Source organism: Dreissena polymorpha, chromosome 16 (assembly GCF_020536995.1).
Source record: "Dreissena polymorpha isolate Duluth1 chromosome 16, UMN_Dpol_1.0, whole genome shotgun sequence".
NCBI classification, from domain to species: domain Eukaryota; kingdom Metazoa; phylum Mollusca; class Bivalvia; order Myida; family Dreissenidae; genus Dreissena; species Dreissena polymorpha.
In genome coordinates this window covers 399153-426854 of record NC_068370.1, presented here as the reverse complement: position 1 = coordinate 426854, position 27702 = coordinate 399153, and the positions used below count along the sequence as shown (strand labels likewise).

Here is a 27702-nt window from a genome sequence, read left to right as displayed (position 1 = left end):
AATGATCTTGTCCGGGCAATAACTTGTGTCGTTCATTGTGAGATTGTAAAATCATTTGGCACATTTGTTCACCATCATTGGACGGTCTGTCGCGTGAAAGAATTTTACGTTGATATCTCCAAGGTCAAGGTCAAACTAAGTTCAAAGGTCAAAAATGGCCATAAATAAGCTTGTCCAGTCCATAACTATGTTTTACATTTTGAGATTTTAAAATCATTTGACACATTTGTCCACCATCATTGACCAGTGTGTCGCGCGAAAGTATTATGTCGATTTCTCCAAGGTCAAGGTTACAATTGAGTTCAAAGGTCAAAAATGGCCATAAATCAGCTTGTCCAGGCCATAACTATGTCATTCATTGTGAGATTTTAAAATCATTTGACACATTTGTTCACCATCATTGGACGGTGTGTTGGGCAAAAGAATTACATCGACATCTCCAAGGTCAACGTCACACTGTGAGTTCAAAGGTCAAAAATGGCCATAAATGATCTTGTCCTGGCCTTACTATGTCATTCATTGTGAGATTTTAAAATTTCTTGGTACATTTGTTCGCAATCATTGGATAATGTGTCATGCAAAAGAATTATGTCAATATCTCCAAGGTCAAGGTCACACTTGGAGTTTTAAAGTGAAAAATGGCCATAAATGAGCTTTTCCGGGCCATAACTATGTATTTCATTGTGAGATTTTAAATGACTCATTACATTAATTCTGTTCAGTCATTGGACAGCCTGTCATGCGAACGAATTCAAGAGTTCAAAGGTCAAAATGGCCATAAATAATAATGGCATAATAATTCTGAAAAATCGCCATAAATTAGATTCTCTTGTTTTGTGAAGACAGCATGCAAATTAGTCTGTGTCAATGCGGCATGTGGTGGTATACGTCAGGTCTGTGACAAAGCTCTAGTTTTAATTCTGGCAATTTATGACAGACAGTTTAACTACATGTATATCAGACAATAATGTCAATTAATTAAACACATTTGAATTGATACACAAACATTAGATTATAGTAAATGTAGGTAAATTCAAACAATCAAAAACACATAAGTACGTTTTTTATTTCATTGTAATTAAAATGCAGAATCTATATCAGTCAGTTGTTGATCATAAAGCGTTATTGTATTTGATCCAGATCCGCCGTTTGCCTGCAACACCTGAAAAACACAAAACGGATCATACAGTTGTAAACAATTAGCGCTAATCATTACTATTGTACCTTAGTGAAGTCAATGTTTTCGATACAGCTTTTGGGTTGTAATTGGATTTGATTATTGTTTAAATCAAAGCCAATATGTTTGCGAGAAACGATGGCACTATATTTCTTTTATATCCTAATGCACACAATTTCAACACTAGAAGTGAAACTTTAAATCAAAGGTGTGTCCTACAAACAGATGCCATATAATGTAGATACACTGTATAACTACATGTTGTATCTATTCAATATCACTTACATTGCATAGTCTTAAACAGAATAGGCAATAATAACTATTAAAATTATAAAAGTCCCCTGTAGCAAGATAGAATGTGGCAGGGCTATAGATAATTTTTGGGGTAATTGGGTTTTTCAACCCCTGTTTTGACAACAATAGGGTTTTTGTAAATTCAATAGAGTTTTAGCAAAATGTTTTACCCCCTACTAAATTGAGCTTAATTGGGTTTTTGACCCCCGTTTTTTAACTCAATTGGGTAATTTAGGGAATGACATATATAATATAATAAAAATCTACTAAGATTACTATATTATTATGTGCATGTGAAAAATAAATCAACATTTGTAGCAACATGAGTAAGTTTAAATTTACTTTTCATGTTTGTGCATAATGTACATTTCATACCTTCACTTTCCATATCCATCACCAGTCACGGGTGTTTGTCTCGCCACTATTAAAGTTTTTTCACGTTCACTCCCCATAAACGTGTTTTTTGGGTTTAACAACCTCGTTCAAAATCTCCGATAATAACGGGCGAACTAAATTCTCGGGAGAAATGATCACATCTTGCAACAGATCGTTCAGCAAAGCAGCACAAAAGCTTTCGGTTTCCCCAATATTCTGGCTAAATACCTGTCCAAAGTGTTTGTTTGTGTGAGGATTCTCTTTCTACGGTCACGAGAAGCCATTTTGATATTTTAAGAAAATGAAAATAGAAATCGGATGGGTGTATGAATAATTACAGTTTAGATTGATAACCGCTGGAAAGACTGCCTTCTTTTCTTCATAGGACGACATACATGTATAAACTATTCGGTATATTTTTGTACGGGAAATAACCAGTCTAAAAAAAGACGTCCTGTGTTTGTAAGGATTGCATTTCGTGACGCAAAATTTTCTTACGGGAAAAACGTAATTAACTTTATATTTGCGTTTCTGTACGCTTGATATTGAATTTAATTACGTTTTTGGTTATTTTAATTAAGTAATTATGCACATACGCTTGTTATGTGGTACACTCAATTCACCATAGACGTCCATCTGTCTTTCTGTATCTGTGTCTAATCCATAGCCAAACGTGTGTGATCAAGTACTCATAAACTTACAGTATTCAACTCACATCTATTTGTTTCTTAAGATATGCTATACAATAGTAAAGTATCGCATTTAAAGTTGAAAAAAGTCTCACATTTAACGTTGTATACATGTAGTCTCACATTTAAAGTTGTATTGTTTCACCTTTAAAGGTGTACATTGTAACATTTTAATTTGTATAGTCACACATTTAAAGTTGTATAGTATCAAATGTAAAGTTGTATATGTTCACTTTTAAAGGTGTACATTCTCACGTTTTAAGTTTTGTAGTGCCACATTTAAAGTTGTATTGCTCAGTCTCTTATTAAAGGGGCCATCCAACAGATTTTGGCATTATTGAATCAAGCATGTCATTAAATGCTTTATGTTGATAAATTTAAACATTTGACCTAAAAATCTTCTGTAAAAAAACACAAGAATACAACTTTAAAAAAAGGAAAAAATAACCCTCAACAGGGCTTGAAACACTGACCCCTGGAGTCCTGGAGTTAAAAGTCTCCCGCCTAGACCACTTGACCATCCATTCGCATGCTTAGAGCGATGTATTTTTACCTATATAAGCAATCCTCGTAGTTTCCCAAAATATAACTACAACAACAGAACTTTCCAAATTATTCAATCGTTTTGCGTCAAACGACGCTTTTTAATTCGTCTTTTCAAATTGTCAAAAGATGCATATAATGGATATTTAAAAGCATGGTAAATTGTCAGTATTACTATTTCCTCAAAAATATCATTAAAAAAAAAGAAAATTTGCGAATCTGAAACAACTTTTTTTGTCAATGTACCAATCTGTTGGACGGCCCCTTTAAAAGTTATGCAGTCTCACGTTTGAAGTTGTTTAATCTCCCATGTTATGTTTTCCTTTTCAGCAAATATTATTAGCCAACAATACAAACATCGTTAAAGTAAATGTCGATGGAAATCGGCGGCAGCCCCTTCTTTAACAAATAATACAACTCGCTCAAGAAATTAAGTACGAAGACGTATTGCAGCAGCCTAGCACACCACATCTTCTCCAATGTTGGCTACCTCAACACTTCGAACAGCAGAGCCTTGGTGCGTCCATGTTTACTGTTTTCTTTTTGTTACCTCACCTGATTGCTCAGGTGAGCTTTTGTGACCGGTCTTTGTCCATCGTATGTCTGTCCGTCCGTCTGTTAACATTTGCTCGTAAACACTCTAGAGGCCACATTTCTTGTCCTATCTTCATGAAACTTGGTCAGAAGCTTTGTCCCAATGAAATCTCGACCGAGTTCGAAACTGGGTTGTTCCGGGTCAAAAACTAGGTCACTAGGTCAAAAACAAGAAAAACCTTGTAAACACTGTAGAAGTCACATTTCATGCCCAATCTAAATGTAACTTTGTCAAAATGTTTGTCTTAATGATATCTTGGATGAGTTCAAAAGTGGTTCTGATCCGTTGAAAAACATGGCCGCCACTGGGCGGGGCAGTTTTCCTTCTTTGGCTATAGAGAAACCTTGTAAACACTTTAGAAGTCACAATTTTTGCCCAATCATCATGAAAGTTGGTCAAAACATTGGTTCAATTGATGTCGCGGCTTACTATGGCACGCAGTGAAGCGTGAACAACAGTCGATAAGTGATAGTGTTGTTTACACACGGCTGGGAGTGTTTTTAACACTTAAGAAATAACCAATTCAAGTGTCATTGCAATGGTAATATTGGCAGTTTACTGGTATATAAATCGTTAAATTTCGGTACTAGTCATGAATTTTTTGTCGTGATAAAAAAACGCGCGAAAATTGGCGTGGGTGTATTTATTTGTAAATAATAATTTCGTAGCGGGTACAACATTTAGATAATTTAATTTCCATTGAAAGTATCGTTGTAAATTTCAACTAAAGTACCGCGATATCTCGCGAATTATGTGACGTTGACATTTCCTCTTAATAAACTAAAATTCAAACAGGCTGTATCGTTACCGTTACGCTGTTTCAGTTTCTTAAATAGGACTACTTATAAGGGTAAATTCGAATCTATGCACAATTGTATTTTATACATTCTTTTAATGGCAAGAATTCTTTTTAGCTGATTCGCGAGCAATATTTTACATGAAAATAAAAAATATAATTTACATTTTGGTTTTCATGATAATTACAGATACCGGTACGTATATAGATATGAAAATGTTGATTGTAGAATTGGTTTGCAATTACATGTATTACTATACAAATATGTAGCAGCGCAGTATATAAAATTAAAACATTGGAAAATTTGACAAATTAACCGCAATAAAATAAAGTTAGACATTTCTAGAGTTATATGGCGCGCCGGATACATCGCGCTTGTGATCTTTGGACCCCACCAACCGCGATATATCGGCGTTGCAGTGTAGTCTTGTTAGATATGTATCTATTCAATCCAATGCCTTGGTTGTATAGAGCCTGTTTGCGAGGAGGTGTTTAGTTCTTGGTGGGTTTACAGTGTTGTTGTTTTTTGTCAAATTTCGGGTCCAAAATTGACCCTATTCCCAATCCTAAAACGGTATTTTTCTCAAAACGATATCCTTAAATTCCCAATCGAAGATAAAGAAAAAGAAATTAATCACAATATCAAGTTCATCATCCTATACAGCTCTATAACTTGAACCTTAGTAAATATAATATTTAAAACACGTGCTCTCCATTGTATGATATTGGTTAGCAAAGAAGTCCGCACAGGCAAATCAGGGACAACACTTTCCGCTTTTATTGAATATATCGTATAAAGAATATATCTTGTAAACGAAAATTCTGTCTAGGCGAAATGTGTTGTTCCTGATTAGCCTGTGCTGCTGTACGTGCTTATCTAGGAATACTCTTAGGGCAACATGTATTAAGCTCTTGTATCTCATAATGAGGCCCAAAGTAAGTCTGCCTACAATCTGTTACAGTAAGCCCTGTTATCTCATAATGAGGCTCAAAGTAAGTCTGCCTACAATCTGTTACAGTAAGCCCTGTTATCGCATAATGAGGCTTAAAGTAAGTCTGCCTACAATCTGTTACAGTAAGCCCTGTTATCTCATAATGAGGCTCAAAGTAAGTCTGCCTACAATCTGTTACAGTAAGCCCTGTTATCTCATAATGAAGCTCAAAGTAAGTCCGCCAACAATGTGTTACAGTAAGCCCTGTTATCTCATAATGAGGCTCAAAGTAAGTCTGCCTACAATCTGTTACAGTAATATAAAGAAGTGAAAGCCCTGTTATCTCATAATGAGGCCCAAAGTAAGTCTGCCTAGTTTAAACCTATTTATTTTAGCTCGATTGCATCGAAAGCCTAAGGCTTATATAAACGCTCTCGAGTCCGTTTCCTGGGCCTAGAACCAGTACTTGGTGTCTTTGGGGAAGATCTAAAGAACGCTCCCAGGGTGGGGATCGAACCCGTGACCTCCCGGTCGCTAGGCGGACACCATATCCATTACACCACAGCGACCTACAATCTGTTACAGTAAGCCCTGTTATCTCATAATGAGGCTCAAAGTAAGTCTGCCTACAATCTGTTACAGTAAGCCCTGTTATCTCATAATGAAGCTCAAAGTAAGTCCGCCAACAATGTGTTACAGTAAGCCCTGTTATCTCATAATGAGGCTCAAAGTAAGTCTGCCTACAATCTGTTACAGTAAGCCCTGTTATCACATAATGAGGCTCAAAGTAAGTCTGCCTACAATCTGTTACAGTAAGCTCTGTTATCTCATAATGAGGTTCAAAGTAAGTCTGCCTCCAAGCTGTTACAGGGTTTTATAAGGCGATACAAGGTGAGCCTTGTTCTGGGAAAACAGGGCTTAATTCATGTTATGTGCCATCCAAAGATTTGCGTTTGCATTGGCTTATGAGGGACAGCTCATTCCGCTGTTGAGGGACTTTTTGTTAAAAAGAAATTTCTTCTCAACCAAAATCAAGTCTTGGCAAAAAGTGTTGTGTTTGGTTAGCCTGTCAGAACTGCACAGGCTAATGTTGGACCACACTATGCACATTAGTAAAGCTCATTTCTCTCAGAACGAGGCTAAAGTTAATTCTGCTTCCAGTTTGTTTAAGAGTCTTATACAAAATTCTGATGAGAACAAATATGGTATAACAAACAGTGGTTATTAAGACAATGACGTGCATGTATATGCCAATTAAAAATAGTTGTTAAGCAATCTTAATTTATAATTTACAGAGCTACAATAGTTGTTAAGCAATCTTATTTTATAATTTACAGAGCTACAATAGTTGTTAAGCAATCTTATTTTATAATTTACAGAGCTACAATAGTTGTTAAGCAATCTTATTTTATATTTACAGAGCTACAATAGTTGTTAAGCAATCTTATTTTATAATTTACAGAGCTACAATAGTTGTTAAGCAATCTTATTTTATAATTTACAGAGCTACAATAGTTGTTAAGCAATCTTATTTTATAATTTACAGAGCTACAATAGTTGTTAAGCAATCTTATTTTATAATTTACAGAGCTAACATTGCATGGTTCTCATGCTCTTTTAAACTTTTATCAAAGCCATGAAAGTAAATCGGTATTCAAGCTAGGCCACTTATTCTTATTAGAGTGTGGACTCAAAATTTATTTTAATAAAGAGAGAAATTTATTTAAATAAAGACAGACAGAACATTAAATGCAATAATACAATATAACATGTATGGAGAGAACCTATTTGGACTTGTTCAAAAATAAGCATAATATCAAATTTTTAAAAATTATAACATATTCAGCAGCTAATATTTACAGTGTATTACAACTAAGGATAGTTGTCGTTTTCGTGAATCAAGTAAATCTGATAAGATTTTGTTGGGGGGGGGGGGGGGGGGGGGGGTAGGCCATGTGTCCAGCAATGCCAACACACAAAATAAACAAAATACGATCGATTCCAGACGTATCTAGTCTTTTTTCAATTTTTAGTGTTCATAATTAAACATTTATAGTAATTCTTTAAGTTAAGAGTGTATGCTTATTAAACAAAATTAATAGATTAAATGACTGAATAAAGTTATTGTACATGTACAAACAAAAACATTGTTTGTTTTCCATTGTATGCATGTTAAGTAAGCTGCAAGAATTACTGCCAACATATGTTGGTCTTATACTTGAGGATAGCTTCCTATTTGCAAATCATTTTTGCTATCCTTTAGGAGCTTCGGGGGCCTTTCGGCCCTGCGGCCCCCAGCTAAAATATTTCCTTATTTTTCTTTTTTTTTTTACTTTCACCCATGTATACAGCTTGTTACATGTTACATGTTTATTTACTTTTGATTTTTTGTCTTTTGTGAATTTTAATAGATTTTAACATTCAAAGATCTGTAAAGACATGGTAAAAATAGATGAATGTTTTTGCATCTTTAGGAAGACATTAATGTCAAATGTTTGCCTCCCATTTATTGAAACATATATTTACAGTAAAACATCTGTGAAAGCATTGTAAAAGTAAAGTGATTAATAGAATGAGAACCAATAAAAACATTTTATTTTATGCTCTCTGGTGGTTTATAGAGATATATCAGTGAAATAAAACTGGTATTTCACTGTTTTAAACATTGAAAAATAGCAGTGAAAAATATCGATATTTTTCACTGTTTTACTGTGAAATGACGTCATTTTTTTCGACGAAATGACGTAATAAATCCAACGAAATTATCCAGTTTAATTCTTTTACAATATAAATAAGCGGTGAAAAAAGCATAAAATAAAAAGAAAATGTGCTGGATTCGATGGAATATCGATTTTAATTCACTCGTGATCATAAAAATACATATTTTCACTTGTGGCAGCACCACTTGTGAAAATATTATTTTATATGATCACTCGTGAAATAAAATTGATATCCCATAGAATCCAACAAATATCCTCTATATATTCTGTACAAGTTGATTTTCCCTTTTTTGTTATGCAGGTAAGGAGCTGCTAAAAGATTAATAAGCTGTGTTGTGGGAAAATGTGGCTAAATGCATGTGCTTAAATTGTTTTCCCAGATTAGCCTGTGCAGTCTTTGAGGCTAATCAGGGATAACACTGACTCTTTCAAAGTATTTTTTTTTTAAAGGAAGTCTCCTCTTTATGAAAATCAAGTCTAGTCGGAAAGTGTCCTCTCTGATTAGCTTATGCGAAATTTGTTTGAGTTTTGAATATTTATGAGCCACATAATGGCTTATGAAATTAAATCTCTGCAAGTTTAGAAAAAAATATTTATGAATTTACAGGTTTATATAGCACTTGCCAACACTTTTAGTGTTTAAATATATATTGGTCTGATTTGATTCATGTGTATGCTATTTTGGACATGGAACCAAGGATATGCCAGATTAAAAATTCATAAGAATGAAGATTTTCTGTTTAAAAAATTCACTTCCAATCAAAATGCTTAGTTTTTTTATAAATTGAAATACAAACCTTTGTTTCAAGTTCATATCACCCATTGTGTTGTTTTCAGAAAAGCACCATCATCGATATTGATTTTGCGCGGCAACAGCATCAGTCCAGCCCGCATGAGCCTCAGTCAAGGACGAACCTTCCCCTCCACCTGACCCTAGCAGCCTCAGTCCACGACGACCCTCCACTCGACCTGACCCTAGCGCCTTCACCTTGACCTACGGCCTCAAAAGGTCAGCTTTGTTGAACGATTCCATTCTGCAGGAAATTCTGAGCACGTTGAGTTCTCGTGCACTGTTCTCAACAACTGCAATGTCCTTGTTGAGTGATCCACACTCGAGCCTGAGTTAGTTCAGCTTGAGAGCCGGGATAGGAACAAGTGTTCAAGACACGAGGAGTTATAGCAAAAGTTATGTTAAAGCTAACAATCAGTTCTGGCTGTTGGACACCAGAAAGAATATCAAAACAATAAAAAGTTGGATAACTTGTACAAAGGCAGTAACAACTTTGTTTTGAACACTCATAGTACATCCCTGGGCATGCCTCAGGCGTGAATTCTGACATCTGAAATGAGGTGCTCAAGGTTTACCCATCAGGGTTTGTTACTTTGCACTCCAAGCCCAATTGGCCACACATTGAATTGGCAATAGACAAGGTGTAAAAAAATGACAGCAGTTTGGATGTGTCAACCAGTATGCCCTTCGACTCTCAACTTGGCCATAAGCAATATCAATTAGGCTTGCATGTCATCTCAGCTTCTTGAGTATCTGGTATGACCTTAAAGAGTTATTTATACTGTCAAAGTTGGGGCAACAATTCAGCCCAATTCCTAATCTTAAAAAGTCTATTCCAAATATTTCCATAATTACTGTCTTAAGTTCACAATTGACGGTTGGCTAAAACAATTCTTTGATTTTAATAGGTTGTAACATCTATAAGTTGAACGTTAATATTAAATTTACAATAGTAATGCACTTTATATTGATAGCACTTAATCTTAATTTTTAGCTCGGCGTTTTCGGAGAAAACTATAGGTATTGTCATAGCTCGTCGTCCGCCGGCGTCGTAATAAAACCTTCACATTTTGCTCTTAAATCAAAGTTCTTCCACCTACAACTTTGAAACCTCATATGTAGATGCACCTTGATGAGGTCTACATGCCACACCCATTTTTGGGTCACTAGGTCAAAGGTCAAGGTCACTGTAACCTCTATAAAATATTAATAATTTCTGACAAGCTTTCATTTATTCAAAACTATACCCTAGCCGAGCGTTTGCACTCGTTATGCGTAGCTCTTGTTAAGTATTTCTTAGCAAAAAGTTGTATTGTGTAACATTTAAAGTGGTATAGTCTCAAATTTTTGAAGTTATGTTAGTTTAAAAAAAGATAATTATGGCAAATTGCTACAACATTTCAAGTGGGTTCACGTTATTCATTTAAACAATGCTATTATGAGTGCTAATTTGCACAAAAATCATTTCGCTATCCTAAATATCAATTAAAGAAACAATGTTTTGCATTAAACAAACAGGTGTGTTAAGTAAGGTGTTACAGCATATATACATTGTACATGTATTCAAGACGTATTCGTTTGTTACTAAAAACACTCTATTTTTATTTTACTTGCCATTTCCTTTTCAGATAACATTATTATCCAAGAAGAAGAACATTGTTGAAGTAAATGTTGAAAACAGTCCAAACCCCCTTCTCGCACAAATACTACAAGTCGCTCAAGACATTCAGCACGCCACCTATGAACATCTCCCACAAATACTACAAGTCGTTCAAGAAATTCAGCACGCCACGTATGAACATCTCCAACAAATACTACAAGTTGCTCAAGAAATTCAGCACGCCACATATAAACATCTCCAACAAATACTACAAGTTGCTCAAGAAATTCAGCACGCCACGTATGAACATCTTGCACAAATACTACAAGTCGTTCAAGAAATTCAGCAGGCCATGTATGAACATCTCGAACGAATACTACAAGTCCCTCAAGATTCAGCATGCCACCTATGAACATCTTGCATGAATACTACAAGTCGCTCAAGAAATTCAGCATGCCACCTATGAACATCTCGCACAAATACTATAAGTCGCTCAAGAAATTCAGCATGCCACCTATGACCATCTCCCACAAATACTACAAGTCGCCCAAGAAATTTAGCACGCCACCTATGAACATCTCGCACAAATACTACAAGTTGCTCAAGAAATTCAGCACGCCACCTATGACCATCTCGCACAAATACTATATGTCGGTCAAGAAATTCAGCACGCCACCTATGACCATCTCGCACAAATACTATATGTTGGTCAAGAAATTCAGCACGCCACCTATGACCATCTCGCACAAATACTATATGTCGGTCAAGAAATTCAGCACGCCACCTATGACCATCTCGCACAAATACTATATGTCGGTCAAGAAATTCAGCACGCCACCTATGACCATCTCGCACAAATACTATATGTCCGTCAAGATTCAGCATGCCACCTATAAACATCTCCCACAAATACTACCATCGCTCAAGAAATTCAGCACGCCACCTATGAACATCTCCCACAAATACTACAAGTCGGTCAAGAAATTCTGCACGCCATCTATGAACATCTCGCACAAATACTACAAGTCGCTCAAGAAATTCAGCACGCCACCTATGACCATCTCGCACAAATACTACATGTCGGTCAAGAAATTCTGCACGCCATCTATGAACATCTCGCACAAATACTACAAGTCGCTCAAGAAATTCAGCACGCCACCTATGAAAATCTCCCACAAATACCACAAGTCGTTCAAGAAATTCAGCACGCCACGCATGAACATCTCCCACAAATACTACAAGTCGTTCAAGAAATTCAGCACGCCACCTATGAACATCTCACAAATACTACAAGTCACTCAAGAAATTCAGCACGCCACCTATGAACATCTCCCACAAATAATACAAGTTGTTCAAGACATTCAGCACGCCACGTATGATCATCCCCTTGAAATACTACAAGTCTTCAACAAATTCAGCACGTCACCTATGAACATCTCACAAATACTATAAGTCGCTCAAGAAAATCAGCACTCCAGGTATTAACATCTTGCACAAATACTACAAGTCGCTCAAGCAATTCAGCGTGTCACAGAGCAGGTGCTGAGTGACTCGTCTGTTAACTTGACTGACCTCGATAGGTTGCTCTCGAATAAAGAGAACCTGACGCACGAGGAACAGTGCTGTCCAACATTCCCAGTTTTTGGTTGGCGACTTCACTGTCGGGACTCTAACAATCTCTGCCTATAAGCAACAAAAACAGGTAGTATATTAGCTGCGCTCTGGAAAAACAGTGCTAAAGTGTTGTCCCAGATAAGCGTGTTAAGTCTGCCCAGGCTTATTAGTGACCACGTGTTCTGAATATGCCTTTAAAACAAAAAATTCCATTAAAGTGGAAAGTGTCGTGGCTGTTTGTGCAGACAGCACAGTCTAATCTGGAACGACTCTTTTTTTTTAACTGGTCAAACTGAGTAAATAAATACTTATAAGTGTTGATTTGATATCAGTGTTAATCATAAAAGGTCAGGGCATATTTTTATACATTTTTGTGCCAAAATTCAGCCTCTAAACCAAAAGTTGTTTCTTTGTTTTCACTTGTATATTACAAATAACCCCCTTTCATAAATTAAACATGATACTTATTAAATGTTGTTTACGATAAGTTAAACAATTATTGAAATGCAGTAAACATTCTATGAAATAATTATCTGCATTTATTTTAAATAAGAATATCTATAAACTACAATTTACCACCTTTCCAGGTTTTCAGTATACAGATATTCAACTGGAGTGATGATATGCCCTGAAGATATTTATTAATTATACCCCCTGTTAATTGGGGTATAATGGAATCCCCTTGGACGGACGTCTATCTGTCTGTCTTTCCATCGGTCTGTGGGCGTTCACTTAACAATTCAACGTTCAGCTTTCAAACTTTCAGGTATTGTTCCTTCTCATATGAGGTTGTGTATATACATTGTATCATTCTACACTAAAAATTACAAAACTGAGACATTCTATAACATCATGCTACATATTCTGACTTGCAGCATTGGGGGATATTCTACGTCACAATTGTTACAAATTTGTGTTTGACTAGACAGCAATTACACTTTTTTATAGATGATTTAGCATTTTCAGTTATATGTAAATTAAAATTTATTTTAATAGGATTAGAAGATGTTGTTTTCTTTTAACAATTTTGAAAAAGCAATATTTTGGGATTGTGTCATCCACATAACTTGTTAATTGAATGGTCATGAAAAAAATTATATGACCATTCTCTCTCTTATTCTGGTACGGCAGTTATCATTTGCCGGCATCAGTTTATGCGCTTAAATAAGCCAGGAACAGAATAGCTAACTGACCCCATTACTGTGACTGAAATGTATTTTTATGTGTAGGGGTCTATAAAAAAAACTGATAACATTACTGGAATCTAATTTTTCTAGTTCTTACAGGACCCCATACAATCACAGTTTGGTACTCATCTGAATTACCGGCTCTCTGGTGAGCTGGAGCTGGACGCCCAAGGACAATTCCCGAGTATAGGCGTCGAGCTCCTGGGCCAGGAATTCGGGGCAAAGCTCAACGAGTCCTACCCCCAGGGTACAGCCACTCTAACCTTGGGGCTCCACACTTCCCTGCTCAGGGGCAGAGATTATCTCATCAACAAGGTAGGTTGTAATGCAAAACGTTTCACAGTCATTCAAATAATTGTTGGTAGACTACGGATATATTGATGTTTCCACTATATGAGGTAAGGAGGGTATAACGATTTACCCTTTTTCGTGATTGTGTCCATCCTTTCATCCGTTCTTTTATCCCATACTCTTGTGTGGCCGCCCTAACTAAACACGTATTGTGCTAAAGGGATTCAATCTTTGCATTTATTTAACAATGCATGTGAACTCGTGAAAGTTCATTTTTTTCTTAGATTTTTCTGACATAGTTGGAGAGATAACCCCCTTTTTTAAATCGTGTAGCGGTTAACTTAAACTTTTCGCTACTAGAGGCCTGAAACTTTAGATGAATTTTGGAAACTTTGGAATCCACAGTCCATCCGTTGGCGACGTGTTTGTGTTCGTCTGTCAACGTTTTCGTTAAAGGACATTGCCTCCTGAACCACTGAACTTAATTTAATGAAACCTCACAGGAATGTTCCTTGGGTGTTCGAATTATTTATCTTTTTATGCCCCCTTTCAAAGAAAAGGGGTATATAGGTTTAGCACTGTCCGTCTGTCAGTCTGTCTTTCACACTTTTCCTGTCCGCTCTCTAATTATGCCCCCTTCAAAGAAGAAGGGATATATTGCTTTGCTCATGTCGGTCTGTCGGTCGGTCCTTCCGTCCACCAGGTGGTTGTCAGACGATAACTCAAGAACGCTTGGGCCTAGGATCATGAAACTTCATAGGTACATTGATCATGACTCGCAGATGACCCCTTTTGATTTTCAGGTCACTAGATTAAAGGTCAGGGTCATGGTGACCGGAAATAGTAAAATGGTGTCCGGATGATAACTCAAGAATGCTTATGACTATGATCATGAAACTTCATAGGTACATTGATCATGACTTGCAGATAACCCCTATTGATTTTCAGGTCACTATGACAAAGGTCAAGGTCACAGTGACAAAAAACATATTCACACAATGGCTCTCACTACAACGGAGAGCCCATATGGGGGGCATGTATGTTTTACAAACAGCCCTTGTTTATACATGTATAGTTTTCATCCGATCTTTACCAAACTTGGTCAGAAGTTGTATCTGGACAATATCTAGGCCAAGTTCGAATATGGATCATGCAGGGTCAAAAACTAGGTCACGGGGTCGAAAAAACAAATTCAAGAAAGTAATAAGCTTTAAATGGACATAATTATCTGACCTGCCAATTTATATATTTTTAACCAGGTTTTCCGAAGGAAAAAACTGGTTATTAGATTGGCGAATGCGGGCGGGCTGGCTGGCTGGCTGGCTGGCGGGCTGGCTGGGGGGCTGGCGGGCGGATCAAGCTTGTCCGGGCCATAACTATGTCGTTCTTTGTCAGATTTTAAAATCATTTGGCACATTTGTTCACCATCATTGGACGGTGTGTCGTGCGAAATAATTACGTCGATATCTCCAAGGTCAAGGTCACACTTTGAGTTCAAAGGTCAAAAATGGCCATAAATGAGCTTGTCCTGGCCATAACTATGTCATTCATTGTGAGATTTTAAAATCATTTGGCACATTTGTTCACCATTATGGAACAGTGTGTCGCACGAAAGAATCACGTCAATATCTCCAATGTCAAGGTCGCCACGACTAAAAATAGATTTTTTTTAAAAACAAACTTACAAAGGGGGTTTATTTTGTTTGTTCATTTCAAAAGTTCAGTTTGAGTTTTCTCCCTTTATCAGATTTTTTTTTCACAATGAAAACCTGGTTTTGTGACAATTTTGTCCCTTGTTGTTAAATAAATCAAAGCGGCGCAAACACATGGTGGTAAAAGGTCAAGATCACTCTTCAAGGTCAAACAAACAAATTCAAGGGAAGTAATAAGGTTTAAAGGGAGATAATTATTCAATATTGAACATAGCAACTTGATATTTGGCATACATGTGTATCTCATGGAGCTGCACATTTTGAGAGGTGAATCTACAATCATGGTAATGGCTTTTAATTATTTGCTACTAAAAATAGAGATTTGTTAGAGACAAGTAATTTATATAATTGTAAATGTCAGATTATATATTTCCTTACCAACAATTTAAGTTCTTTTCACAGTTACTGTACAGATTTTTTATTTTGATTATTTATAACTCAAATGATTGATTTGTCAAAGTTTTTTTTAAATGATATAATTATCATGTCTTTCCTGTACTTATGTGCGAATTGTATGGTTCATTACATACCTGTGGACTTATGTCCATAGATACATGATGAACTCTGGCTGTGGTCTCTTTGATAAAACACAGCCTTGGTTGTCAGTGATGTCTGTCTTGGTCATATGTGACAGTCTACAGACCCCCCCCCCACCCCCGGTTGGATTGGACAAAATCCAAGGGAAGTAAAAAGCTTTAAAGGGATATGATTTCTATACCTGCCAAATGAAAAATATATATTTTATTTCAAAGCGGCGCAGTAGGGAGCATTGTGTTTCTGATGAACACATCTCTTGTTTGAAACTACATAGCCAAGAGATTTAATGTTTGTTGTGCAACAGTGTAAAGTGAGTCATCAACAAATGTTTCCAAATAATGTGTTTTGGTCAAAACTGGCTTACCCCCAGGATTTCCCAGTTTTACAAGGATTTTATATTTGATATGGAGCATAATCTAGAGGTCCCCTACACAGTTTGTTTTATTAATAAACTTGGTCCTAGTGATCATTGACTGATCCTGGTAAAACCTTCATAAAAGCATTGTGTTAACAGCAAAGCCCCTATGGTTCATTTTTGGTCCATGTACATGATGACATTTCTGAATTCATTGAATATAATTTTGGGATTTGTTAAGATATTTCTATGTGTTTATGGGGTCCTTATCCTCACTAGTTCAGGCCCAGGAAACCATGCTTCTTAACTGCACCCAGCCACTACATCGCAACAGTAATAGTTTGTTTCACCACTTTTAGAATGGGGCTTGGACTCTTTGTATTTCGAACAAGAAATATCTTTCAAACGATATATGGCGTTGATTGTGGTTGTGGTTGATGAAAGATAAAGAGTTATATTAATGAGACAGCAAATTCCTTTTTCTACGCAGTTCTTAGCAGCATCACATGCAAAATCAATAACCTTGCGCCAGATTTTGTGGCTTACCTCACATTATTAGATATTGTTGACCATATATCCATAGTTTAAACCTATTTATTTTAGCTTGATTGCATCGAAAGCCTTAGGCTTATATAAACGCTCTCGATTCTATTGATAAAGAACAAAAATATACAAGAAGAATATAAATTAAATGATGATATACGAGTAAATGGCCAAACACGAATCAACCGTACATATTTGAAATATTAATACGCGCGTTCTTCGAACAGACATGTATTGATGTAGTGGTTTTTCCGACATAGTTATTTGATTCGATTGTTAATAGTATCGTGAATCATTGCGCTCATGCTTAGTAAATTGGTTGCTATGGTGGAATAAATCTTATTAAATTAATCAAAACTAGTATATATCATGGAATTATTGAAAAACAATCCTTTATTGACATACCATAATTATATAACGCGAATATCTGCAATGAAGATATTTCCGGTCATGTTCACCGGGTTGACGCGATAGAGTTTATATAATGAGTCTTGTACTGACCGCGAACTGAACTTTATACCTTGTGAGATGGAATGCAATGCATTAAAGTGAGGTCACGATTTCACTGCTGGAATGACGGTTTGTTTACAGCTTTATACTTTTTAACCAGGTTTCCTTAACCAGGTTTTCCGAAGGAAAAAACTGGTTATTAGATTGGCGAATGCGGGCGGGCTGGCTGGCGGGCTGGCGGAATAAGCTTGTCCGGGCCATAACTATGTCGTTCATCGTCAGATTTTAAAATCATTTGGCACATTTGTTCACCATCAATGGAAGGTGTGTCGCGCGAAATAATTACGTCGATATCTCCAAGGTCAAGGTCACACTTTGAGTTCAAAGGTCAAAAATGGCCATAAATGAGCTTGTCCTGGCCATAACTTTGTCATTCATTGTGAGATTTTAAAATCATTTGGCACATTTGTTCACCATCATGGTACGGTGTGTCCCACGAAAGAATCACGTCAATATCTCCAATGTCAAGGTCGCCACGACTAAAAATAGATTTAAAAAAAAAATTAAAACTTACAAAGGGGGTTAATTTTTTTTGGTCATTTCAAAAGTTCAGTTTGAGTTTTCTCCCTTTATCAGATTTTTTTTCACAAAGAAAACCTGGTTTTGTGACAATTTTGTCCCTTGTTCATATTATTTTCGCTGTTTCAAAAACAATTTAACATATTTTGGTCACAGCAAATATCAGGATATGGAACAACAATATTTATATTACTGTAAAATCATTAAAGTTCGTGTGGTACTAATTTTCGTGGATTTCGTGGTTCCGCCGAACCACGAATTCAAGTACCAACGATTTTTGGTACATTTTAATCCGAAATCGGTCTTTTTTGAATGGCATTTCCGCCATTTTCTTTTGTTGTCGGTTGTCCGAGATATTTGTTTTTTGTAAAAGTAACTTCACTTCAGTAGGTCACATTACACTATTATCTCGCCTAATTAAAATATTTCAAAATTGTAAATGTTGTTGTTATTTTCCACGAATTTGTTGTAAATTAAATATGTTTGAACTAAGATGTTTATGATTACTTAGTATGATAAGAACTACGATGTTAATGATTAATCAGTATGAATAACAATTAGTGTGTTTATATAAAATATCAATTTGTTCGCCATCCAGTGCATTAATAAAACACTAAAGTCGTGCGAGTTTTTCTTTTTTATTCATCTTTGTAAATATACGTTTTATTCATCATGGTTAATAAACGTAACGCGCAATTTTTGCCCTGGTTTCGTCACAGTAAGAAGCGTACTTTCCACGCTTCCGTTTACGTCCAATGACCATTTCTTCTACTGCATCGTTAGCGGCCTGTGTTAATAAAGCTTCAGTCGTAGACAGAGCCTTTGCAGGGTCGGGCAATCCTGCCATAGAAGGAGAACGTGTCGGTACTGTTCCCGTTTTCAACCATTTTGAAAGAGACATTGTTTGAACGCAAGTTAATGCGATATGTTGTTTTATTGATAAGTGTTTGGATGATAATGCTTTTATAATCAAGCACGGTATATAAACTGTACATCAACGACTATCCTCTTTTACGGGACATCGTCAAATTAACCGTTTGAAGATTTATCACATATGTCAATTAGTGCCAATTAAACTTAAAAGAGACATTACAGTTTTCACACCTGTATTTTGGGGACCTTATTACTCAATTGTTACGACTAGGGGACCTATTGCGCTGTGATTTACAAATATTGTTAAAACAACATTGATGGCAATTAGCGAGTGGGGACCCACAAGTGCGCCGCTTTATTGCTCTTATCGACAATTATCGGAAACACTTTCACGCTTCAGTGCACATTAACCTCGAGTCTTGCTGTCAACACAGATAAGCAGATTATGCTTCGTTATTACTCTGGTTGTTTTATTAAAACTTTAATAATTATGGCGGTAAGTTGTTTTTTATTTGAAATCCACGAAATTACGTGTCAACGAATTAGTTGTTTTTTATTTGAAATCCACGAAATTACGTGTCAACGAATTACTAATAGTTGTTTTTTATTTAAACCACGAAATTTCATACCGACGAATTTCTATACGTTTACAGTATCTAAAATATACGTGATCACAGAATGCAATACGGTAGTAATAACTAAATATGAGAACGCAGCCTTAAAAAAAAACAAATGCTATGGCGCTGACAATCCTCTGGAAATAAAAGGTGCACGCACAAACCGTATTGATGTCAAGAGTTGAATGTAAAACTGTTCTATCTATCAAGCCTTTTCATTAGAGATACAGTTGTTTCATGCTGAACACGCAGTAAAACAGTGTTAAAAAGACGCGGACATGTTTTCAATGTTTTGGTTGTATGCTGAAATAGAATAAATGAAGTGTATTCATTTGTGTCTAGCCGCGGTCAGGTCAGGTAAGGTCAAAAGTGACGTTAAACAGCTACGCCAAAAAAACTGTGTTGTTATTATCCCCCGCCATAGGCGAAGGGATATAATTTTTAGCGGTGTTAGTCCGTCCGTTTTTCTGTCCGGCCGGCACTTTTATGTCCGGAGCCATATCTTGGAAGTGGTTTGGTGGATTTCATTGAAACTTGGTATGAGTATATATATGGATAAGATGATGATACACGCCAAATGGCATTGTACAGCATCTGTTAATAATGGAGTTTTGGCCCTTTGTATCTTGACAAAAATGCTTTTTAATATAAGCTTAGAGCTTTATCTCCATTAACAGATGAGCCAGGGCCATAAAACTTGCCATGTTGTTCTCAATCATCTGGGGTTGCTTCACAATTAACACCCATAATCTTAGGTGTTAAGGTCAAGGTCATACAATAAGGTCAAAGGTCACAAATTTGATGAATTATTCATTATTTAGTCATTCCTTTACTATGCATTAAAGGAATTCTGTAATATCTTTCCATAGAACTGTGTGTAATACAGATTCGCGATCAATCGCAGTTGCGAAAAATCGTGGTACGAATGCGGGAACACACTTGAGAATCACTGCAGGAGGTGGGGCCTGTTTGTCACATGCCAATCAACTAGTCTTGTTATCACGGGACAGTAATGGACCCTCTTAATGTGTGCCATTAACACGTTCATTGTTATGATTAGCGGACAAGTGGGATCGAATAACCGTTAACGAGTGTTTGTAACAACGAAGCCAATTGCCAATTGGGTATGTGTTCTAGTTGGTATGATTTTTATTAAAATGCTGTCAATACCGTTTTAAAACTGTTTGTGTTATACGAAAGAGGTTCCAGTTTGTCAATTGTTTTTTCCCCAAATAAAATGCTTTTTTTATTCTGATATCAACATTAAAATAAGAAACTCTATGTGTGTGTTTGTTCTTAAAAGTAAACTACGGGTATATAAAACAATAATGTCAATAATTTAAAAATAAATAAATTGATACATATAAAATAGTAATAAGTGTGGTTAAACGCAAACAATCAAACAACAAACAGCAATTAAAATATTCTTTATTAATTTGTGATAAATACGCATGTTGATCACACGTCGTCATCTTTTCATTTGGTTAATTGTCTTTCATCGGCATTCGCTGCGTGATGGCTAATATGCAACACCCCTGAAAAACACAATACACCTAATGGGTAAAAAAGTTATAAACAATTAGCGCTAATTCATTACCATTCTACATAAACGAAGTCAACGCATTCGATACAGCTGTAATGCACACGCGTTTGAAAGAAGTGTCACGTGTCAGTTAAGTACCTTGTGTAATCTACATCCCTTTGTGTCAAAACCGGTTTAATCTTGATTACGAAACAGCAGTGAATGTGTGCATGGATTATGTTGGAATTTAATGCCTCATGTCTACAATATTATTTTAAAATATTGTTCAACTTGGTGTTTGTTTTTGTTCAAACATAGAGCATGATTGTTCGTTAGGATCTTAAATTCGCCGATCGGTCGACTGACGAAATTTATGAAAATTAATGCCTGACGATTAATAATGGATTCACAGTAATTAATTTATACCTTTTCTTTTTGTTCTACACCCATCCATAAACAAAATTTATTTGATGGGGTATATCAATTCAACAAATTTTCTTGTTTTAAGTAAAATTGAGAAATAGGTGTTGTGGTTGTTTTTGCTAACAAATACTTTAATATTGAGGATAAAAGTTTGTTCAATATAACATTTACTATGGTTCAACTTGAACTGAACATGGCATGTATTTTTCTTTGTTTTGGAAACCTTCACTTGTTAATTTCAATCAGTCATTTTGGAAAAATGGATACTTTGTTACATTTGGAATGGGACCGAACAACAGCCCAAAATATTAGAATAAAAAAAAAACTGAAGTAAGTTCCCTTATCATTGGGAAAGGATCACTGTGGCACAGCTGTGAGCACCTAACAAAATGTCCTGTCTTAAAATGCCAAGGAAGTCTCTTCTGTATGAAAACCCTGTCTTGGTCGAAAAATTAGCCTGACTAGCCTGTGCTGACTGCACAAGCATTAAGCCAAATTTTCCCTAAATGCGGCTTTTATAAGCCTTAGACTTTTGATGCAATCAAGCTTTAACAAATTGGTAAAACCAAAATGCACACAAAACTGGGTTTTCTGCTCTTCAATAAATTGACTAGAATATCTTATTTCAATTTAAGGTTTAAAAGTGAAACTAGTGCATCTTCGATACAAATGTTAATAAGATAGACAGCTTCACCTCAACCCTAAAATTATGGGTTATATTGAACATCCAGAGCTTTATTTCAAAAACGTCAATAGCATGCAAATTATCTGTAGGTACCAACCAAACTGACTTTTTAACTCTTTACCATAATCACGTTCTATATCAAATGTAATGATCGTAATGAAACTGCCATTTCTATATAAAAGGGGTCAATGTTGTTTGTGCCTTTGTGTTAGATGGGTGTTATATTTGCGGAGATCTGGATAGCAATTTTAATCACCAATACTGTGATTGTAATTGTAATTATATGCAAATGATAGTAGTAGTATAAAAAGCGTTGTATTGACTACATCAGGAATGTGCCTTATGGCTATAGCCCCCAGAAGAATTGTTAGTGATATGTGGTACATATTTACACATTTAAAGATCTTTTTCAAGCTTACTTGAGCAGAAAATGCTCTGGTAAGAAATTGTGATAACCCTATGTCAATCAATGTGCTGTGTGCGTGTGGTCAACATTGGCTCGTTAACACTCTAGATGCCTTATTTGTTGATTCGATCTTCATGAAACTTGGCCAAAAACTAAGAAACCAGATCAAATCTTTCAAAACCCCATGCCACTATAGGGGCAACATGTATGACTCAATCTCGATAAAAACTTAGTAAGCATGCTTATCTTGACAATGTCTAAGCCAATTTGGAATTTAGGTCAACAGTTAGAAAAGCCTTCTTACCACTCCAGAGGACACATTTATGACTCAATTTGATGAAACTTGGTCAAAATGCTTAGCTAGAAAAGCCTTCTTACTACTCCAGAGGACACATTTATGACTCAATTTGATGAAACTTGGTCAAAATGCTTAGCTAGAAAAGCCTTCTTACCACTCCAGAGGACACATTTATGACTCAATTTGATGAAACTTGGTCAAAATGCTTTGCTAGAAAAGCCTTCTTACCACTCCAGAGGACACATTTATGACTCAATTTAATGAAACTTGGTCAAAATGCTTATCTTTCAATTTTCAAGTCTGAGTTTGAATCTATGTCACATGTACCCAAAAATAAGGTCATGAGGTGCAAAATTTCTTCCCACTCAAAATCGATCAAACTTGGTCAGAATGTTGATCTTGAATGCTGCATATTGAAATCACATCATGTGCGTTCAAAAACTGGGTAACAAGGTAAAGTGTTCTAAATATCATGTTACCACTCTAGAGGTTGCATTGACGACTCAATATTGATAAAACTTCATCTTTTTTATTTTGTCTAGACCAATTTTGAAATGCGGTCACATCTTTCCATAAACTAAGTCTTTAAATTAAATCTCAGACCACTCTAGAAGCCACATTTATGACTCAGTCATGTTTAAACTGGGGCATAATGTTTATCTTGACAATATCATCTAATAATCAATGCCATTTTCGAAACTCGCTTAATTGAGGTAAAAAACTTTGTCAAAAGGACAAGCCTTCTACCAAAGTTTTAAGACGAACTTAGGTAAGTCTTCAGGGCCATCCTGACCCTTTTGTTACAATAAGCAGGATGCAGATATTTTTCAAAGAACGATATTTTGCATTGTTTTCAATTAAAGAACTTATAGATTGTATTTAAAGAAAATCGTTACATTTAAGGAATATTGTTTTTTTTGTTCAGTGTACTTAAAATACTTACATGTGTATCGCATTTAAATTCAGACTTAAATGCATGTTATGTTTTCATTCTATGTTCAAAGATATCTGTCAGTTGGAGGGAGAAAGATCGAGATGTTTAAATAGCAGAACATGCACACATTGCTGCTTCAGCCTCAATATGAATTGCAGCGGCAGCAGCAGAAGCAACAGCGCTCACAATTCAACAATAAACAGTTCCATTGACGAGTGCTTTTAAATGTATGAGACTTGAAAATACTCATAATCGAGACTCACCTGTGCTGAATGTTTTTTTTATTCTTTTACTGGGTAATTACAGTTGAGCCTAGCTGTGAGATAAGGCATGTGCCTTAAGTGTTGTCCTTGCAGGCTTATCTGGGAAGAAACTTTCTGCTAAAATGGTGTTTTATTCCTCCGGATCGAATATAACTTTGTTTCTAAAATAGCTGCTGTGCGGCTTGAAAGCACAGTAAGGGGCGTTGTGTTTCACAATCACAGCTCTTATGTTTGTATAAAGAACGTCTCTTTTTGGAAAAAATCTAGTTTAGGCGGAGTGTCGTCAGCGATTAGCCTGCAAGGACTTCACAGGCTTATTTGAGACGATACTTTAAACACATACATTTAACCATTTTCACAGAGTGAGGCGCAATTTTGTGAATTGTTATAAATATAACATTGATACGCTGTCCATGTGACCTTTTCATAACTTGATGAGCCCACTATATCTACAAATTGACTGATCAATGTTTATGCCTTGTTATTATTCCATTCCCTTGTTGCAATAGCAGATTATTGTTTTGCTGTAAGTGCGCTGTCGAGAGGTTTGCACACACTATTGCGTCTGCTCTCTATTTCAAAACATCTGATCATCATGAAATATTTTGATAATGTTTTTGATCATAATATCTAGACCAAATTTATAGCCAACCAGATCTCATGTAGCACCTCCAACATATGTTTTTGTTTAATGAAGAAAAATTGACCAAATTAAACATGTCTGCCATTTCACTCACAATCAATATAACCCAGTCTTCTTAGCAGGTGTATTGTTGGCATTCTTGTTTATTCGGTGTATGAACTGTCTTAAAACTGTGTAGATGTGACAAATAGAATGATCTCCTGCTGATGCAACTGAAGTTACATTTGCTGATATTTTATTTCACAGGACAACATGTCAATGAACAAGGCACCTTTCTCTGAAAACCTTGCCGAGCTAATGAACAGTGCAACTGCGCCATATGTGACCCTTCAGAGAATGGAATTCCTAGCCAAATATCTAATCGGTGCCAATCTGGGCTCCAGCAGCAACCTCAGCCATGGGGGACAGGTTTATGAAGCACCCTGAACTTCTCAATCTCACAGCAACAGTAGATCAACATGACCTGAAAGGTGGGGATAAGAACTAATGATAATTAAATCCCACACACCAAGTTTTGGAGATAGTTTATTGGAGTCAATGTCTGTAAGTTGGTCAGTCAGAGGGGCTTTTTTCTCTGCATAAAATGTAAACATATTTGTATCAAACCAAATCTACGTTTCTCAAGGGTTTTTATTATATCTTCAACTGTGTGAACCCCATGAAGTGCGGGTTTAGGTATGGTAATCATTTTGTGACAAAGCTCTAAGTTATCATTGGACAAGTCACTCCCTTGCACAATATTAATGTACTGACTCTCACCATACATGGGAATTCAGAGGCTGTGTAACTTATATTGTATTCAGAGTTATTAACTAACATTTTGACCACAGAACTGTGTAAATAGCTTTGTTTAAAACAAAGGAAGCATAGAGTCACTAGAATCACTTGAGATAAAAAATTGCCAATGCAGGAACCATTGTGAATAAGTATGTTTTATTATGACACATTTACCAGAATATATTTTCTTTCAGCGGTTCGTGTTCAGTGTCTAACAATAGTCTAATGACCAAGCCACGTCAGCAAAGCAGCAATAACAGCAGTCAAGAAAGGTGTCTTCAACATTTAAGAGTACTAAGGGCCGCAGTATTTTGCTCAATACGGATTGTTTAAAAAAATACTTATGTAGTTATTGAAAATATTTGTTGATTTCCGTGTAAGATGGAAATGTTTTTTAGCACAATACATCAACACCACAAATGCATATGAATGATAACTAATAGAATTATTAATGCCAAAAATCAAAACATAAATTTCTTTATATTTTTCTTCAAAAAATGTATGAAGAACGTATTAACTTTGTTTCAAAATATATCTAAACATATTGATGTTTTAGACTTCGCTTTGATTTATTTTCCCTATGATTTCTCTTCTCCTAAACAGGTCGAGGATCATCCAAAAGCACTTGGTGCCTAGCGATGATTTTTCTGCTACCAACTTGACCTGGTTATTGTACTCACGTGGGAGTCAGGTTCAAGGTCACATAAGGTTTAAAGGCTTAAATCAGCATATATGGTCATGGTAGTAAGAAAATTTAAGATAATAAAGGGACTTGTTGACCAACTCGATGACCAAGTTATTTAATATTGTTCCAAATGTATCTTTAAAGGAAATGACTGCAATACAGGGCATCATAAGAAAATCTACATACTTTCCCCTTTAAATGTGTAAAATTAACAATAAACAAAATGCTACAAAACAGGCATTTACAAGAACATCTTTGAACATTTTCTTTTAAATATTGCTCAATATTTCTCAGTGAACAAAATGTATGCAGAAAGAAAACCTTTGTCTCTATAAAGATTGCTCAATATGTTTTTACTGCAAACGGATTTATTACAGAACAGGAATGTATCTTTTAACATTATCGTTGAAATTTTTCAACCATTTGCAGTTAACAACATGACTGCACAATATGGCATCTAAATGGCAAAGAAGAAGTGATCAGAGGGGGTTCTAACGTGCAAGTCAAGAAGGCGACGTCCATGACGAGACTGGTATGGTTCGCTGTTTTATACTAATTATTACTTTTATTAATTTTGAAATGCCGTAAGAAAGTGATGTTCGTTTGTTTTGTATTGATATACACATATATCTCGACTTTACTCTATACAAATGTGTTTAGCAGGATCTGTAATTTTGTGTCCCCGCTAAAACATTTTGTAGCGAGTAGAGATATAGAGCGAGTATTAATACAAAATAACGCTTATTACTCAGCCCGGACGCAACCATCTTGACTATCAAGTAATTATCCCCTCTGTGTGATTGTCCCAAACTTATGTCAATCAACTTTCTCAAATTGTGTTGCATTTCGTGAATCATCAACTATGTATACCACTTTTGTTACAAAAAAGTATATTCAACCTGTGTCTGCGCCACTTGTAAATTGTTTTTATATAAATACTTTGCAGACAATTTGGTCATTACCAACAAATAAAATACTAATTTATAAAATTTAGTCTTGATTGCATTGACTGTATGTTAAGTTTTAAGAGGCTTCCAACTCTAGAACATCGTGGACAAAAGGCTTTAGATAAGCCTGATTATTTTACGTGTATGACTTATTAAGGGACTCACACGTGTGACCGGTTGAAAAAGTTGAACCATTCCTGGGAGTCTTGAAGAATGTCAAATTCAAGCTAGCATTGTCTTCAAAAATGTGTCTTGTTTGACACATGACTGACTTTATTTCCAGAAAACCCTGATTGCAAAATGCAGAGTCTGCTCCGGAAGCATTTGCAGACACAGAACATGAACTTGCTGCAGTCATCGTCTTCAGATTATATCATCTTTTGTCTACTGTAACCTCGAAAATTATTGCTTCTTGTGTGATGAAACCAAACATATGTACCATCATATGAACTTGCCTTGCTGTGTATTTTGGTTCATTTTTGTTTGACGTCAGTCGAGTTTTGTGACACAAAAAAAATGTGGGTGCATCCGTGACCATGGTCACTAACATTTTCCTACTTCACCAAAGAGATATGAGTTTTCTCAGAAAAACTCTTGCCCAATGAATGTTTTAGGGGCCATCAGCTAGTCGACCCTTGCCTATTTTCATTAATCATTAGGTACTACTTTTCCAATGCCAAAAACGAATCTTTATTAAATCCAATCCAAACGTATTAGTAGATAAAGAGGTTATATTTCACCTTTAATATGTATTATCGATGCTTATTTCATCAATAGTTTCAGGACCATTATTTCCTCTGTGGATTCAAATCAGAGAAGTTGTAAACCTCTATGACAGTGCGGTTCATGT

The 27702-nt window shown here is 35.8% G+C and overlaps 2 protein-coding genes across 6 annotated transcripts in view; both read left to right on the top strand.

The window, feature by feature from the left end:
* The window catches only part of LOC127862371 (uncharacterized), a 148402-nt gene extending 122126 nt beyond the window's left edge, over positions 1-26276 (top strand). The window contains exons 3-6 of one of the 5 annotated variants that reach the window (XM_052401462.1): positions 13403-13627; positions 24690-24913; positions 25415-25492; positions 25824-26276. The gene's annotated coding sequence lies outside the window, so the exon portion shown is untranslated. Of the gene's footprint in view, positions 1-12715; positions 12892-13402; positions 13628-23607; positions 23680-24689; positions 24914-25414; positions 25756-25823 lie in introns of those variants that run through there. The other 4 variants (XR_008040574.1, XR_008040575.1, XM_052401461.1 and 1 more) reach the window with 4 other exon arrangements.
* LOC127862701 (uncharacterized) lies at positions 8972-12200 on the top strand. The gene is made up of 3 exons (XM_052401955.1): positions 8972-9130; positions 10540-11536; positions 12092-12200. Exons 2-3 carry the CDS (start codon positions 10911-10913, stop codon positions 12198-12200), a joined length of 735 nt encoding a protein of 244 aa, XP_052257915.1. The 5' UTR covers positions 8972-9130; positions 10540-10910.
* Positions 26277-27702: the final 1426 nt, after the last annotated feature.